At 31.1% G+C, this 20275-nt stretch overlaps 1 protein-coding gene across 1 annotated transcript in view; it reads left to right on the plus strand.

Annotated features, from left to right (window-relative positions):
- LOC145283626 (sodium- and chloride-dependent GABA transporter 1-like) overlaps positions 1 to 20275 on the plus strand; it is a 279964-nt gene that overhangs the window by 241024 nt on the left and 18665 nt on the right. The window contains exons 8-10 of the mRNA XM_080132579.1: positions 2823 to 2947; positions 10011 to 10123; positions 15500 to 15640. Of these exons, the coding sequence (XP_079988705.1) occupies positions 2823 to 2947; positions 10011 to 10123; positions 15500 to 15640 (379 nt within the window). The remainder of the gene's footprint in view (positions 1 to 2822; positions 2948 to 10010; positions 10124 to 15499; positions 15641 to 20275) is intronic.

Raw genomic sequence — 20275 nt, forward strand, 5'->3', positions numbered from 1 at the left:
AATAATAATGATAATAATCGTGAAAAATCGTAGACTTTGCAATTCCAGCTGACCACAGGGTGAGTATGAAAGAAAAGAAGAAACGAAGCAAATACACAGAACTAGCCAGAGAGTTAAAAGGGATTTGGATGATGAAGAAAATCAAAATAGTACCGATAATAGTAGGAGCACTAGGAACAATTCCGAAAAACTTCGAAAAAAGAATGTCAGAAATTGGAATCAGAGGAATAATTACAAAAGTACAACGACTAACGATAATGAAAACGACTGAAATATTAAGGAAAACCCTTGAATGCGGAGAATAATACAAGACAATATAACGAATAAGCGTTACAGGGAATGAAGAACACCGAAACTGCATAACTACAAGTTCTACACCCCCCCCATCATGCACTCCCCCCCATTGTTTCATCACCGTTCCCCCCAATAAAAAAGGACCGAGAAGGATCAATAAGGACTGAAAGACCGAGGAGCAAGCGCCAACAAGACCTCGGCTGGACAAGTGCAAAGAGAACTGGGACCTTAGGGAAGTTAAGTGCCACTCAAATTCCAGTATAAACCAATGCCCACTACCAGCGAGAAATCAATGGTAAGTGGTTGTTGCGATGATGCAAATTCATTTGCAAATGCTATCGAAGGAGGCGGAGAGATCTGGACGTCTGGGGAGACTTCCAGAGAACACCAAAGGTTTCCAATCAGATCGTTTGTTGACTTGTGTGAAAGCTCCATGTGAACCAATAATAATAATAATAATAATAATAATAATAATAATAATAATAATAATGATAATAATAATAATAATTGCATATACGTATGCTCAATATTGTAACAGAGCGCGTAACAAATGCATATGTAATACGAAATGACGTAACTGTCAGAAAAAAGACTACAAAAAGGAGAGAGCAGATTAGGGAAAACGTTAGAGACGTGGGTGATGTCACACCCGTAACGAGAAGTCACGCGTGGCGGGAGAATGAGGAAATAAATGTTATTACAGCAAGAAAATGGAGCCGAGAGTTATTACTTGTCTTATGTTCTATTGCGACGTGCTCTGCTCTGTTGGATCTACGTGTTAACTTATCGTACACTATGTTAAATGTTCTATAGTGAGAGTAGGTATGTAGATTGACTATCTAGTCATGTCTAGTTCGAATCTCGTCAGTTCTATTGTACTATTTTTACTATAAATGTTGGTAAAATCACGTGTTACCTCTGGTAAGTATTTGTTCCAAGAAAGTACTAGCGTCACTGCTTACTGACCATTCGGCGTAGGAATATGTATCCTGCTGAGATGCTCTTCGGTTAGTATAATCTGATATTTTTTTCTCAATTACTGATGTCTCCAGGGCGTTGATATATTTACAAATTTTGCACTTTTCCTTTCCTAAGCAGTGACATAGGGAGAAAAAAAACAAAACAAAAAAAAAAAAAAACAACAAAAAAACAATGGCGATAACAGAATCTGGTAAAAATGTCGCACTATTTTTTTCGTTGATTTTTTACTGCTTTCTTCTTGATACTCACACGCTTGGCTTGAGTCATTTACATCTTTATTTCATATTTAACACGTATAATTAATAGGGCTATGTCAAGAGAATATTCTTTTCATTATTTTGACTCTCGTGCACATATCAGTTAATATATGTTTTTAGATAGTGATGTTCTCGATTGATTAACTGTGCCTAACTGTGTCAGATATATACTCGAGAATCCAAACAATGATAAGAATATTCTCTTGTAATAGCTCTAATAATCAATGCTTGTAAATGTTTGCATAGTATTATTAAACACGGCAGTGTTTAACAGAGATGGAGGAAATTATAAGTCGCTTGTGCTATATGTAAATATAAAAATCTGATTTCCATGAATTGATATCTATGGCAATTATACGTGTTGAATATTTTTCATTTCCTCGTAAGTGTGTTTTGAAAGTTCAGCTATGACCTTTGGCCTAAGAAATGTCTGGGAAGTTACCGCGACTCTAGGTTTGAATCTAGCTCGGGCTAGCAGTACTCATCTTTATCTTAATCGAGCAAACCCTTTTTGTGTGTTTATGGTTTCTATACATATTTTCCTTAAGTTATCATTTTAGACATCTGTACGGTTCGCCACGCCCGTGTCTTTTGAATTAAGTTTAATTATCATAATATTTATAAAGCTGAGATATTCGTCACACTGACAGTGAGATTAAAGAGCCAACTCCCTATTAACAATAGAATAAGAACAGTTTTCTAATATACTCAGCCATGTCTATTTTATCAACGTCCGACACTAAACTAATTTGCATATCGCTTTTGAAAAAAACATCTCATTAATGAAATATACATTTATATCATTTTCTTATTGGATGATTGCTTTCATTTTCCCCCTTATTCACCCCAAACAAAGCTTATATTATTTGGGACCATGTCTACAAAGGGCTATGTTGGGAGTTGAGCAGCAAGCTGTCTGTTTGTGTTAAATATCAATTTCTGCATGTTAGTACAGTTAGTGAAACATGAACATTTGTTTTTGTAACGTTTTATTTTTTTTTAACCATAACTTTAGTAAAGGTATTTTTTGTTTAAACAAAATAATACATTTCTACTCAGATTCAAATAAAAATAATAGGTTCATTATAATCGTGACCATTATTTGATAAATACAGAAAATTTCACTAAACTTGATTAATTTCCTTATTTTTGGTGAATTGATTTTTGGTGAATTGATTTTTGGTGAAGGGAATTGACTTTTGGTAAGGGAGGGGGTCAAAATGTTTATACATCGACATTCATTTTGCACGTACCTAAAAAATACATTTAATTATTTTTTTTTAATTTTAGAGCCTGGATGCTTTTGTTGTTGATATATGGACTGCTTCCCCATTGGCTTCTCGTGGCTATCGTACCTTACATTGATCCAACGGACTTCGGCGGTACGCTTGCCTTCCTACCAGGTATCAAACCAGGTATGTCCTTAATGACTTTTTCCTTATTTGTTTTATTTATCTTTTTTACTAAAGATTAATCGCTTAAAAGACTAAATGCCACTCGAGGATAAAGGTCAATAAGTTTGTCAGGTAATCAGTGATACAACACCGTGATGATTGATAACTATGGTTTAAATTAGATAAAGTTTGATTAGTTGTAGTAAGCTGGGAACCAGCCTCACAGTATTGTGTTCCACAGACAAATAGTTCTTGGAAAGAAACTCTGCTTATGGAAGCTCCGTTAAGTTTTGGATATACGCAGGCAGAAAAGGGAGATCACTACAATGGTTTTAGCTAACGTTTTTGTTGTGAAATCTTTACGGGATACATCAGTCGAGAACCTGCTATGAAGATAATGATAGTACGAGGAAAGACGAGCAAGATCAATTCTCTGAAAAAAAATGGCCGTAGGGAAGAGTAGAGGATATCTCTAACTCGACTTTAAAGTCAGTTTTGTACTTTGTCAAGGCAGGAAAGGTTCTCTGAGAAACACCTCCACATTTATGGCAACGGCGCTTCATCTTATGACGTATTTCACTCATATAGATAGAGAATTGGTTCAGGATTGAAATACTTTCGGAAGCAGTAGAAGGATCTAACCATTTTTCCAAAGACTTTCACTAAAGCTCCTTGTTTAAAAATATTTAAAATGTAATATTATTCCTGGTTTCCATTATACGTTATTAAACTTGTTAACGTATTATTTTAAAATATAGTTTGAAAGCATTGGAACAGATAAAATAATTCTTATCTCCTATTTAATAAAATGATTGCTGAAATTCTCCTCTCGACCAAAATACCGTAGGTTTACAACATATGCCTCATACGAATTTATTATATCTACATTATTAGCCACTATCTTATGTAACTTTAGAACGACGGTTTACATCCATTTAGTCGTTATAATAAAATCCTACATTACATCCTAGGAGCAACATCATCACAACCATACAATCTTTAGACGAAGTAGTTCCTATTTTCCCTCTAAATCTTATGTTCTCCCACTACTCCCAATCAATACCAGGAAGAAATATACACATTATAACTATATTGCCCTGACACCCTTCTTAGCTGGATCATACACTCATAGGCATACAAGTATCTTTTCACTTCCCGATTCGAAAATAATAATGTCTCCCTATTAACATTCCGGTTATTCTCATCGGCTACGAACATACAATTATTATTTCAGAATACACACCTTCTTACAAAAAAAAAAAAACGAACACGTCAGACCTTTAAAAATATGGCCGCCCTCTCTACGAGAAGCAATAGTTTTATGATTATTAAATCAAATACAAAATTATTAAACGCTCATAATCATGAATGACGTACTTATGCCCTCACATTTACGCGCAACTACCCCCTAGAAAAAACAATAACAATCCCTGAAACAAAATGCATAACATTTACGGATAGCATCTTTTCTTTTTTTTTTAGCTTACGCTTATACTGAAGAAACTGACACTATTTTCTTTTGCTTTTTGTTTCGTTTTGCTTTTTTAACAGGCCGTTTTCTTACTACTTTTTTATGATTTACATTTTTTTTCGATATCTATGCACACATTAGCATCGCGCAGATACCCCCAAATAAAACAAGCAAACAAAACAACACCGAAACAAATATTTTTTTACGTTTACCATTGTTTATTTTTCGTTTTCTACATTAGCCGCTTAGATTTCAGTTGACGCCCCAATATCGCATGCATGTATTTGATTATAGACAAATTATAGACACACATAGACTTCAACATGACGACTTTTTTCCTTTTGTTGCTTAATATTTGCGCATCGGGCTCGAACAGTTAAATATTCAGACAACCCAACCCCCATTCCCCACTCACAGGGTGGGGTGTCTATTCCAAGAGTCGTTCATAATATGGGAATGTTGCGGGTGATCAGAAGATGTTAGAGTGTCCGTACCGAAAGCTGTTTTTAACATGAGGAGGTTGGGTTATCCATTCCGAAAGCCGTTCTTACTATGAAGAGGTTAGTGGTTGGGCAAAAACAACAACAACAACAACAACAAAAACAACAGCAACAGCTATACTTTATTGTCCTTACGAGGAGGGCCTGTTTGATTATAGAACAATTCTTTTTTTTTAAATAAATCTTTACCATAGGTCCACCTTTACACTTTTTTATGTAGGTTTCCACTATGCTGATTAAGAAAATCTCATTTATATTTGGCGAATATAAGTAGTTTTCGCGATATAAAGCCGTGTGTTAGGCACTTGAAATCACTACAGGAGGAGATGTGCATGCTTCTACTGGGCAACGCCGGTTAACGGGTACTGCTAGCATATATATATATATATATATATATATATATATATATATATATATATATATATATATACAGAGTGGTCTAAAAGTAGGTTTACAGTTATTAAACTATCGTTTAGTAGAAAAGTATGAAAAGTATGAAATATGGAGTGCAGACTCTTCTGTGTAGCTTAATTACCATATATTCTTTATTCTTTATGGCTATTAGGCTACACAGAGGCGTCAGCATTTCATATTTCATACTTTTCATACTTTACTACTAAACGATTGTTTGATAACTGTAAACCTACTTTTGCACCAAACCCTATATATATATATATATATATATATATATATATATATATATATATATATATATATATATATATATATATATGAGAGAGAGAGAAAAAGAGAGAGAGAGTGTGTCTTGGAAGTTTTTAGACTTTAAATCTATATAAAGAGAGAAAAAAAAACCAAAAGCTTTTAGTTCGAAATATTTCATAGAAAGCTCATTTGCTCGTAAGTCAATTAATCTCTTGCGATCACTGCATTAGTTTTCTCCCAAGAATATTTGCTTGTCTTAATGTTTTTTTTAGACATAATCAGTATTTTACCATGAAAAACTGTTTCAGAAATTTAAAAACAAAGCAGTATTTTATCTCATGGCTACTCAGCAATATTGATCAAACATCGCTTCTCTTAAAAAAATTTTTTTAATAGGTTCCTTCAATTGCATCAATAACATATTGAAAATGTTTCAGAATTTTTTAGCTGAAGATTTGTATTTTATATTAGTTGGATTATTCGGACTACAGTTCTTATCTTGGATATTATTCTAAGAATATCTCGACTGATGTAACCGATCTTCTGCAGGTGTGTCTTGTTTAACTTGGGAATCTGGATGTCAAACATGAAATCTGGATTAAATTTCGAACGGAACATTTTATTTAACACGAAAGGGTAGATTCTTATCACTTCGTCAGCCATGTTCGTCAGCCATGATTGAGTAGAATTCATAAATAAATCTTAATTGCATTCTTAGTCTCGCTGGTTCTGAGGATTAATCCAGAATATTATCACTTAGACTAAATTTATTCTTAGCATTATAATCGATACGTCACGAGTCAATTAACCACTTGTGCTTTCTACTACCAAAACACTCTACTTCCATGGATTAAATAAAGGATCCCATATAGATTCCAGAGTTCGACATAAAGCTTCTAGACTTGGACAAAACACATTTGAACATAATCCGAGGTTATATCGATCGAAAAGTTGTGCGAATAACATCCAAAATGAGAACAATAGTCCGAATAATAGAAATAATGCAGAATTTTCAACGATGATAAACATTTAAATAAAAATTCAAGCTGAGCTGAAAAGCGAATTGTAATTATTGCAATATTAAAAAACAAATATGTCCTCATTTTCTTTTATTTTTAAAGTGTGATATTTCAGATACGCCTTTATCCTTTCTTTTTAGCGCAACCAGTATCTATTTAATACCATTGATTTAAAACTTAGTGTAATGACTGAATACACAAATTGAAAGGAAAAAAGGTTATTATATTTAGACAGAGAATATTGACTTTTCTTTAAATAGAACTCTGCCCACATGTGATATATGTTCGAAATCTACAGGCTATACATTCAAGACAAAATTTACATGTAAGGAGCAAAACAGTTCATGAAGAGTTACATTGCGATTTTGGTAATAAGTCAGTTGCTTAATATTTCAAGATTATGCATCATCGAACAAATACAATTTTAGCATATTTTACAAGAAATTTTCCAACAATTAACAGAGAGAAATTTATGGATTTCCACCATTACAGCGCGGCCGTGGCCGAGATTGAACTCACTACACTAGTTTGTAGTGTAATTCAAATCTTGTCGGTAGCTGAATACTTGATACTTCGCCAGGGCTATCAAGGGTATTTTTTTATCGCGACGCCATCACTAGATGAGGTGCCTATCACATCTTAAGAGAATCCCATCTATCTTTGAGAGAAGGATGGACCGCGCCAGTTTTTCAACCTAGTATTTTTACCTCGCGGTACATACAGCGCCTTGCCTTCCCAAATGGTTACCCATCTGGTACTAGCCAGGCTCAACGTTGCTTAACTCCGGTGATCTGGCGAGAATCGGTGTGTCAACGTGATTATGCCGTATGCAAACGAACTTTCCTCCGGACCAATTATGCAAAAAATAAATTATTTTACTTCCTATTTATAGGATGATGGTACCTGATGTGTTAAAATACATGACAAATCATGTTTTTAATTTGATTACTGGTGTTGCATAGTGGGGAAGTTGCAAATATCTAACACTAAGCGACGAAGCAAATAAAGATCATTTATGATTTGCTGTTTATGTCTGGAGATGAGTTTAGACTAACATTTAAATATTTGTATGTTGAACTTATTTTCCTCCGCTTTGAAACATAAATCATTTTCGGCATAGAAGAATATTATATTAAATATCGATCCTATCTGTGATATATTATACTGATGCATTATATACAACCAAGAGATCGAACGCAAAATTAATATGGTGTAAAAGTTCATCATAGCCACTTTTTAAAAACACATATTCATCTCAAACAAGGTAAATTGCCATTTAGATGTAAAGCTACTGTGAATAAGAAACACTGTATACAGGAGTACTCTAAGTAGGGAGTTGAGCAGCAAGATGCTTATTCACATTACATTTAATTTTCTGCATGTTAATACAGTCGGGGAAGCAGGATACAGGTAGGAAAATTCCAAAGTCTAGTATTCCGAAGGAAGAAACTTTTAATGCAGAAGTCTCTGTCGGGTTAGTGGGAGGTATCTGTGTTGATGAGACAATAATGGTACAATTTCGTTGAAGCACTTTCCACATTAAAGTACTTGTAAAATTCGAAGTTCATCACATCCGTTTTAAGTGTCATATCTATAAATGTCCAGTTATAATCACTGGTCAAACACAATCACAGCAACTGACAGAGTACCTCGATTGTAGTTTCTTTTGATCTAACAGAGAAATGGCTTGTAACATATTCCTTAGTAACATATTTATTGCGTAGATGGATAGTCTAGGTTTCTGGTTGAACTTGTTTTATGTTGAATAAAATGATGAAGCCGAAGCATCACTCGGTTGGAAGCGTCTCCAGTATGTATTAAATAACGAATATCACCTGATATCGCATATTGTGCAATCGCTCAATTCATTTGATACTAATAATTTACCAAGCTAAAATATCACTCTAGAATAAAAACTTAAATGAAATTGCCAGTTAGATCCTGTAAGAATTAGTCGAGAATGATCATGTTAAAGTCAGCTGGGAAGCAAGCCAGAGTTGGAAGTTCTTGGAAATAAACTTGTTTTCATGTAATTTTAGTTTGGTTTTCGGTGCATAGATGTGGAAATAAAATTTCTTTGCTGTGTAGCTAGATGAGTTCTTGCTAGGAACAAGAAGATAGAGCTCAGTTGAGCACCTGGCATGAAAATAACGATAAACTATTATGATGTCAGTTGAAATAAATTTTCAAATATTAAATGGAACATGTTTTGTTGAAATGAGTATATGCAGTATTTGACACGTCTTTAAATCAATAATATACATACTCATATTACATGATAAGGGCTGTCCCCTTTTCATGTAAGTATAAAAATAGAGAGATTAGTTAAAATGAAAATGAAATAGCAATAGACGAAATTCGAACCTCGTAATTTAGGTTTAGAAATAGATTACGTGTGAGAATTTAAAAATGTAAAACAAACGATTGTTTAGAATAGAGATAAAATATTTCAAGAAAAGAATGTGAACTGTCAAGTTTGTTATGAAATTTTAAATTGAAAGAATGCAGCTTATAAGATAATGTTTTTAACATATTGGAAAAATAGGTTACTGAGTATAGGTTAAAATTCCTTTTGTAGAAAAAGGAAAAGTTTTGGACACGTAGGTCCAGAACACGTGAAAGAAGGCACATGTTTTAACATGTGTATGACGTCACGGAAAATAGAAAGTTCGAGGGATAGAGAAAAACTTGAGAGTAAAAGAAGACAGTCAGTGAGAGCTAGTCAGTGAGAAACTCAGAGAGAGTCTGGAGTTTTGGAATTCGGGCGTCTAGGAAGCGAGACGTCACTTTGAAACTAAAATGTGAAATTTTGAATTCTTGATGATGGAAATCACGGCCGGTCGTGTGAAGAATAAACTCATCTGTGTTTTGATAAAACGTCGTCTTGTCTTATGATTCTTACAAAAAGGTAAAGTGAAAATTGTATTATATATCTGTGTTATAAAATGTCATTACATACACGTCTCGACATCTCATGTCTATGAACACTATCTCATCATTCTAAGAGCTTTCTTCTTCTACACGTCTAAGGAATGAACATTTAATATATAAGAATCGTAATAACATGAACAATCTCTCATAACACGAACACGGAACGAACAATCTCTCTCACAACATCTCTCTAAGTCTCTTATAACAACATCTCTCTCTCTGAGTCTTACAACATCATATGTAATAAAACTCTCTCAACGACAAACACTGTAATAAGACTCTAAGAATCACTATAATAAAACTCTCTCTGAATAAGACCCCTATATAACACTCAGAATTTGACACGTCTTAAAATCAGTAATAAACAACTCAATATTCGACACGTCTTAAAATCAGAAATGCACAACTCGGACCACATAAACAAAAGCGCTTGTTAACTCCGTGTTTTGACGTTCTGCTTCATAATTAGCCATGTAATAATTTTTCATTTTGCGTTTCAGGTCTCCCTCTTCTGCTTGTGTCAGTGGCCAACACGTTTGCCAAGTACAACCTGTCTCCGGCAATCGCATTCTTTTTGTATCTTAGCTTCTTTCTGATGGCCATTCAACACCAGGTTAGTAAAGAGAAGAGTTTTATATGCGTCTAATTAAATGCAACGTGCAATATTTATTAGATTATTTTATAACGTCGTGCGTGTGTATATGATTATGTATTTCTATGTACAGGATGCATTTCTAATCTAATTAACCGATTGTTATGAATTTTGGAACGCATACACTGTGCGTAAGAGTAAAGATTTTTTGCATATATTTAGTTTATTTTAGTTTATTTTAGTTTAATTTAGTTTAATCTAGTTTATTTTAGTTTAATTTAGTTTAATTTAGTTTCATTTAGTTTAATTTAGTTTAATTTAGTTTCATTTAGTTTAATTTAGTTTATTTTAGTTTAATGTAGTTTATTTTAGTTTAATTTAGTTTAATTTAGTTTATTTTAGTTTAATTAAATTTAATTTAGTTTAATTTAGTTTAATTTAGTTTATTTTAGTTTAATTTAGTTTATTTTAGTTTAATTTAGTTTATTTTAGTTTAATTTAGTTTATTTTAGTTTAATTTAGTTTATGAAAAATGGAGAAAAAAGGGATGGGTTTCCTGTTGGAAATTTCAGATATCTCTGCTTTTTGTGAAATTTCAACAAAAGGTATTAGACATAATAAATATTCCCTATATTTCAGTTTCTTTGAAGTATTCTATAGTGTTTTATGGGGGTATAATCTAGCCATGCCCTCTCTTATATATGTCAGATTTGCGTTGAATTGTATCCATAGTTATTAAACGCCAATTAAAAAGGATTTTAATGGGCACAACATGGGCACAACCTCACATTAAATTTGATTCATAATAATTAGAAGCCAATTAGCCAAGATTCACTAAATTTAAATGTTATAAGTTTAGACTCAAGTTGCAGATATTTTCAAACATCAAAATCTGATCTAAATTGAAATAAGCATTCTATGCATAAGGTTTATCAGCACTATTTTAACCTTTGTCAGGTGACACACAGTGATGCAAAACTCTACTTTTCGAGGAACTAATTTTACTCGTCCTGAGACGGGTATTCTAATTTATTAGATAGAAATAAAGAGACATCTGCACTGATGATTGCGAAAACATGAATCAGTAGTGTCTGTATGTGTAAAAATAATAATTATTATTTATAATTATAAGCCCCTTGATTATTAAAGTTGAGCGCTGTTTGGGAAATATAAATAAAAAGCGATCAACTGGCGTTACGCACCGTCTACGACTTACGATCGTTAGAATACTCTACGGCTGCTTCAATGTTGTGCTCGCAATTTGCATTTTTAGGTGTCTGATATTCCTCAATTCTTGTGTTAGGTGATGCCGGTCTAAGGGCAACGCCCTAGTAAATAGCGTCGAAGGTGACTTCATAGCTGGATTCGAGTCCCTTAACAGGCAGTAATTATCAATTCTGCACTGATGATTGCAAAAGCATGAAACACTAGTGTCTTTAGTTATAAACATTATTAATATTTATAAGTATATATATATATATATATATATATATATATATATATATATATATATAGAGAGAGAGAGAGAGAGAGAGAGAGGAAAATGGTTGAGGCGAAAACGAGTACAACATAGATACAGACAGTTATAGATAAATATATATCACTTAATTGATGGATAGATAGATGGATGGATCGATAGTTAGGTTGATGGATAGATAGATAAATGGCACTTTTTTAACATTTCAATATTCTATCTTATGGGTTCTAAGATTTTCTACAAGAAAGGCATTACATTAAGACCCGAAACTTACAGAAGATATCCGATCACCATAGCTGAATTAATAAAAACCGATTTTTATATATTTGAGTACTAGAGTCTGAATTTGTATGTGGATGTATAAATATGTATATGTTGTTAAGATCGAAACTTTCACTGAATAAACTACTAATAAATATTTGTGCTCAGAGCACGTGGTCGCCCGTATTCATGAGGTGTTATCATTAACCCACACGGATGCTGGGAGAAAAATGGTCAATAGAGAAGCAGCAACTGGATTCAACATCACATAAATACATTACAATTTATCATAGAAGAACAAAAGTACATCTAATATGTACTTAATATACAAAGAAGTTACTTCAGAAATGTGTACTAAATAAAATCTAAATCGTCCTCAATACAACGAGAAACATACGTATTGAGAGGTTAAAAAAGGAAGCATATATCTTAGAATGCATTGAATATGTAAATTGTACTTACATTGCATGAAATATAGAGCTAATAAAATGACAACAAAGACGTTTGGATCTTTCAGCTGTATGAAAGTCACGTGACTCGAACTTGTTAACAGCAGCACAGTGCGTAGAAAACGTACGGCGCTCTGATTTGGTGTTTGAGTCTGTGTTTGAGTATCGAGTGACTCGAATAGAAGTAAAAATAATTTCACAGTTTTCGCATGTAGGAGTTTGTAAAGCATGTTTCGAATGTAAGTTGTTTGGAACGTCCGACAGCTTTATAAGTCCCGCCAGAAAAAAAAGGAATCGTTCTGAATTTTCCACGTATGAGTAGACGTGATTACAAAGTCTCATCTTTGAAGAACCCGGGAAGGTACATAGAAGGGGAGATAATTCTGACTCAATACCATACTAGAAAGTTATCTAAGGGTAGTAATTATGTTTTTATTTTTGTTTAGCTTTTTTTTTTTTAGGATTCTTCGGATTTGAAATTGTTCGAATATTCTGCTTTAGTTTGCATTTAAGGTTAGAAATATTATCGATTGAGATCCCCTTAATACTACTACTACTGCTACTACTACTACTAGTACTACTGCTGCTACTACTACTACTACTACTACTAATAATAATAATACTAATAATAATAAACACATAACAACAGCATTAAATTGTGTCACATTTTTACATCACTGTGTGTTAACAGTTCAAAGTAAAAATACTTTTTGATGTAATACACAAATATAAAGCTCGCCTTTGGACTCCATTTTTTGTTGTTGTTGTTCTGCTACCTTAACTTGTCTTTCTGCTTTTTTATAATGGCGGCGTCTTTGTTATTTATTTCATTGATGCTGACTGAACTTTTCATAGAGATTACCATTTATTCTTTTCATTTGATTTTTATTTTATTGAACTCATTTCTGGTTGTTTATCTATTTTGTGACTATCGTCTATTAGTCTGTCGTCCCCTCCATTTTGAATGATGCATTACTAAGAAAGGCGGGAAACGGGCTAAATGAAAGGAATAAACAAACGCGGACGTATGTTCTTAAGATGCGACCATTATATCTATGCACGTTTCACGATTACAATTTTATTTCAAACACAAGCGTGACAGACAAACAAAAATACTATTTCAAACTTCATCAGATCAAAGTGTAGTATCAGTGTTCATAGTTGATTCCGTTTCTTCTCTTGCACCCTTAAACTTGGGGATGAGGCTGAAGAAACTGAACATTTTTAAAAATCTTCTAACCATCGAAAGAGAATGGGTCCCCTATCTCGCGTCACATATTATTTGAATTGAGATCGGATTGGCGATGGGAGGTGAATGCTTAAATCAAACGTGACAGACTAACATATATTGGAAAACGTTAAAAGTCGCGGCCAGAGCAGAATGCGATATAAAATATGGATATGCATTAAAATAGTTTCACATTGTTGTTTTTCCTTGTGTATTAGTAAATGAGGAATTATTTCGATTTAAAATCCATTTAGTATTACGCATGCAAACTTGAAAAAAAAAGCTTGAAATGTGTCAATATCATTTGAATAATCGAAATAAAAAACAATATGTTGCATTTGATCTGATGTCCTGTGATTTCGCTTATTTAGATAATGTTGGCCCATTTCAAGCATACATTACTTAAGTCTAAATCCATCATACTAGATAGATTTTTAGTCAAATAATACCTGTACAGAATTTTTCTCTGCTCTGGCCGTCACCTTTAACGTTTGCTTACATATTCTATTTCAAAGTTATGCTTGATAAATGAAAATGCTATTGTTCATTGAAACGTGATAGAAGAACGGACGGTCGGATCGACATAGGCACTTATAAAACTGCTTGGATGCTTCTAAAGAAAAAGAGAATTTATTGATGAATGTATGTAGATCAAAGGAAATCGTGATTAGTCAAAGAAGTAGATAAATGAAAATTCGAAATAAAAGATTAGTTTCTATAAAAACATTTGAAATTTAAGTTTTTAGTCGTTGAAAAAGCTTTTAAATACACGTCTCTTTAAAATGGAGGCCAATCAAATTGAAATTTTGAAAAAAAAAAAAAATCAAAATACCTTTTAAACCAGGTTTAAGATGGAAATACTTTTATAAAAAATCATTAATTATTTTCTTTTTATCTTGACATTTTTCTCCCTCTCCCCAACTGTGAGTATTAAAAAAAGTTAATTTGTATTATTTGGACACTGTTCTCAGCTTATTTTAACATTTCGGTTGATGTAACTACCGCCCTTCTTCAGGAGTAGTTTGTCCAACTCGGGAGTCTTTTGGTCGAATAGCAATCTTTATGTTGAACCAGGAAACCTTTCTGACGAACCGGGAATCTACACGAAATTCCAAACAGAACCATTTATTTAATCCATGGAAGTAGCATGTTCACGCCCTGACAGCCATGACTGAATAGAAATCCTGAGTCATAGAGCTTATGTTTAATTAATTGTATGTACTGATTCGTTTACAATAGGTATTTGATTCAATATCAAATAATTAAAAAAATATTAATGTTTAATTTGCCTATTTAACGAAATAGACACACTAAACATTAATATGTAGCAATAATTAGAGATGGGTGTGTAAAAGTATGATTAAGATACGAAATTTTCCACATAAGGTAAACATTTCAGCAAAGAAGTTAAAAATTCTCTTTAGATATTAAAACTTTAGGGTGAGATACATGGAGAAAGTTTGACGTCATAGGAAGAAGTACATAGCACACATACACACACACGCACACACACACACACATACACACACGCACACACACGTCAATCATACCAGTCATTATAGAAGCAACCGGGCTAGTGAAAAAGAATTTCAAAAACTATTTGACGAATATATCCAGTGAACCAAGTGCAAAAAATACAAACAATAGCACTTAAAGGGACGGTTAGAATCTTAAAAAGATCTCTCGGTCGGAGTAACTAAACTACTGGGAGAATGTTTGGCGTCCGATAGAATGCCCCATCCCCAGGAAAAAACAAAGTGATAAAAAAAAATTAAAACAAGAATGAAACACGCACAAAAAATATCAATTAGTATAAAATATTGACGTTTAAAACTTTTACACGCATTTGTTGTTGGCTTCGAGTGTTGGCTGTCGAGGAAGGAAACTTTCAACGTCTATGAATTATTTTTCTCGTGTATCTACTTCATGCATGTGAGAATTTGCTTGTAATGTAACATTCTCTTTTCCCTTTTTTTCTTCAGATAATTCATTTGCAAGCCGTCCTGGACAGTTTCATGTTGTCTCTCCCGTCGGTGGTTCACAGATTTCTCAACCGTCGCGAATACACAATCGCCCTTTTCTGTTTCTTCTCCTTCCTTATCAGCCTCTCTTGTATGAGTCAGGTACGTCACGGGCATTCACTTTATGGAATTTGAAAAAACAGAATTTTTGTTAAAAACTGTTACTTTTATAGTTAATCTTCAGTCAATGATATATATATATATATATATATATATATATATATATATATATATCTTAAAAATAAAATAAAAAATATAAAAAAATAAAATATAAAATAAAATAAAATAAAAATCTTAATATACATATATATATATATATATATATATATATATATATATATATATATATATATATATATATATATATATACATGCTAGTTGAAAACACGAACATCATTCATATGGATCCAAACGTAAAAAGAATAAAATCAACAATAATATAAATTTTGAAACAATAATATTCTTTTAAAGTGCCTGGGTATGTAACCCTCCGATATATATATATATATATATATATATATATATATATATATATATATATATATATATATATATATATATTAAATAAGATACGTGTTACATTGAACACTTTAAAGCCAAATAGCTGCAACGCGAATTTTCTTTTTTCCTTTCTAAAATAAACGATTTTTTATTTTTAAAGAGATATATTTCGGAGATATACACTCCTTTTTCAATCTATATATATGTCTATATTTTTTCTCTTATTCTTCGCCATGGTTTTGGAATGGGAGAATTTGAGTTGAGACCACATAATGTTAGCTGCGGATTTATCTGTAGACAGATAATTACGCGTGGTCACGCGTGGTTTGAAAATCTGGACTCAACTCAAATTCTCCCATTCAACACCATGGCGAAGAATAAGAGAAGAAAAATATAGACATATATATAGATTGAAAAGGAGGGTATATCTCCGAAATATATCTCTTTAAAAATAAGCATTCGTTTATTTTATAAATGAAAAAACTCGCGTTGCAGCTATTTGGCTTTAAAGTGTACAATGTAAAACGTATCTTATTTAATTTTCAAATTTCACTCAACGCCTTTTAAATGGATAATCTACCCAGATTTTCAAACCACGCGCGACCACGCGTAATTATCCGTCTAGAGATAAATCCGCAGCTAACATCATGTGGACTCAACTCAAATTCTCCCATTCAACACCATGGCGAAGAATAAGAGAAAAAAAATATAGACATATATATAGATTGATAAGGAGGGTATATCTCCGAAATATATCTCTTTAAAAATAAACATTCGTTTATTTTATAAAGGAAAAAAATTGCGTTGCAGCTATTTGGCTTTAAAGTGTTCAATGTGACAGGTATCTTATTTAATTTTCAAATTTCACCCAACGCATTTTAATGGATAACTTACCGAGATTATATATATATATATATATATATATATATATATATATATATATATATATGTATATATATATATATATATATATATATGATGTGTATCTGCACATATAGTTACATATGTATATCCATATATATGTTGTAATTTGAATTTATAAATTGATAAATTAAAAAACTGTAAATTCAATACCACACTTTTAAACCATTGTACATTTCTTTTAGCCACGTCCTTAACATGTTAAAACGTTTTTTTTTTTTACACACAATACGCTTTACTATTTCAAGTAATTTAAAAGTAATTTGAACTGAAGCATATAAAAGCATCCAGATTTTAAAAGAAACAGTGATAAAAAATCTTCCAGAAAACAACTGAAGAAAATCAGTTGAAAGTACTTACAAAAAAAAATAGACGAAAATTACTACGGAACCTTCCTATACAAATTCGATTGAGACATAAGAATAATCATTCGGAAAATGGAAATTTAAAAAGAAAATCATTAAGCAAAAACACTCCGTGCTATTTAACTATATCTGTCTGAATATATATATATATATATATATATATATATATATATATATATATATATATATATATATATATATAGTCATATCGTCGTACGGGCGGTCGGGTTTCGATCCTGGCTTGAGGTAGTTGCCTGTCTAGCTGCACTAATGAGCTGTGATACAGCGAAACAGTACTGTATGTGGATGACTATAATGCTTCTCATCTTCAGTTGAGCATATTGGGAAGTGATACATAAATTACCATAGCGTATTACTCTTTGTGTAAACAATTTCGAGCTTACGTATTTCGGACGATGTCAAAACATCGTTAATTCACTACTCGCACAGCAGCCGCCGATTATCCTAATGGTTAGAAGCCTTGACTGTCGTACGAGCGGGCGGGTTTCGATCCTGGCTTGAGGTAGTTGCCTGCCCAACTGCACTGATGAACTGTGATACAACGAAACAGTACTGAATGTGCATATATATATATATATATATATATATATATATATATATATATATATATATATATATATATATTTAAGACTCTAAAAATATATTTTACATGAATTTATTGTTCAACAGGATACTCAAATAAGATATATTGAAATTTCCTTAATCCGCAGAGTTTTAAAGAAAGCGTTCTTCTCACCAGAGGAAAGATTTTAGCAAACAAATATTCGAGCGAAGCTATAAATTTGCTGGTACTGCCATTAATTGAAACAGCATTACATGAAAGCTAGTCATAAATACAATATATATATATATATATATATATATATATATATATATATATATATATATATATATATATATATATATATATGTGTGTGTGTGTGTGTGTGTGTGTGTGTGTGTGTTTGTGTGTGAAAAACGTTAAATAAAATAATTTAATAGTCTGAAATGTTTCTTAGCAAAAATGATCTAGATAAAATATTTATGCTTCATTCGCGACGTAAATCGCCAGATTAAATGCAAGGTTGTATATTTCAACTACTCATTTCCTATTCATTTACACGACTAATAAATTGCCCTTTCTTTGTTAAAAAAGGGTTTAACTAAAAAATCAATACGTGTCAAATAAGTTTGCAACATATGTAAATAACTAATAAAGTATTAAATCAAGCTATATCATGATATTATTTAATAAGAGCTTCAAAATTGTCGTTATGACATATAATGGTAAAACTTTAATAAAATACGAGGTGCGATCCAAAAGCAATGTCTCCTATTTTTTTATTTCGCTCGAATGGATCAGAGGGAATTACAAATAGCATTATTATAATGAATGAACTTATGCATTCATGACTTGAAAGTTTCATTTCTCTGTTGCAGATATTGACGGTGTTAGACCGTTAGAAAGTAACCTTTGTCATGGACGTGCGTCAGAAACAGAAATGCGTCATTGAATTCTTTTAAAGTAAAAACATTGAATTCCTTTAAACTAAAAACTTGAAAAGTTCATTGAAAATGGTTGTGACTATGTAGACAAAGAAGTTCTGGAGCACAAAAGGTCGTCCGTTTTAATGGTAGCTCTTCAATATTTAAGTTAAAAAAATAGAAATAGGAGGATCTGTTTTGGGAACGACTCTCGTATAATAAAGCGCGCTCCGACGCCCATGGACATCCATTGTCCATTGCGAATGGTGATTATGTAGCAAAAAATAATTTTGGGATACAAAAGGTCACATGTTTTAATGGTACCGCTCCCGTTTTCGTAGCTCTTCAAATTTTCTGAGTTAAAAAAATAGGAATCTTAACTTTTGGTATTATCCTCGTATGTAAGTGTATCGCCGCTATTAGTTTACGATTGAATCTTGGTTTTGACCTTTCAGTTGATTAATTCAAGTAACTTATAATTATTTTATAATGAATTATTATTTTATAATGAATTATTATTTAATAATGAATTATTATTTTATAATGAATTATTATTTTATAATGAATTATCATTTTATAATGAATTATTATTTTATAATGAATTATTATTTTATAATGAATTATCATTTTATAATGAATTATCATTTTATAATGAATTATCATTTTGTAATGAATTATCATTTTATAATGAATTATTATTTTAAATGAATTATTATTTTATAATGAATTATCATTTTATAATGAATTATTATTTTATAATGAATTATTATTTTATAATGAATTATCATTTTATAATGAATTATTATTTTATAATGAATTATTATTTTATAATGAATTATCATTTTATAATGAATTATTATTTTATAATGAATTATTATTTTATAATGAATTATTATTTTATAATGAATTATCATTTTATAATGAATTATCATTTTATAATGAATTATCATTTTATAATGAATTATTATTTTATAATGAATTATTATTTTATAATGAATTATTATTTTATAATGAATTATTATTTTATAATGAATTATTATTTTATAATGAATTATCATTTTATAATGAATTATTATTTTATAATGAATTATCATTTTATAATGAATTATCATTTTATAATGAATTATTATTTTAAATGAATTATTATTTTATAATGAATTATCATTTTATAATGAATTATTATTTTATAATGAATTATTATTTTATAATGAATTATCATTTTATAATGAATTATTATTTTATAATGAATTATTATTTTATAATGAATTATCATTTTATAATGAATTATTATTTTATAATGAATTATTATTTTATAATGAATTATTATTTTATAATGAATTATCATTTTATAATGAATTATCATTTTATAATGAATTATCATTTCACGACGAACGTTCATAAATAGCACTCGTCTTGCATTATTTCAACTTGTTATAAATCATTGCGACCTGTTTTTATTTCTTCT

This window comes from Euprymna scolopes, chromosome 8, assembly GCF_053919585.1.
Source record: "Euprymna scolopes isolate OS-2025 chromosome 8, ASM5391958v1, whole genome shotgun sequence".
In the NCBI taxonomy this organism is placed as follows: Eukaryota; Metazoa; Mollusca; class Cephalopoda; order Sepiida; family Sepiolidae; genus Euprymna; species Euprymna scolopes.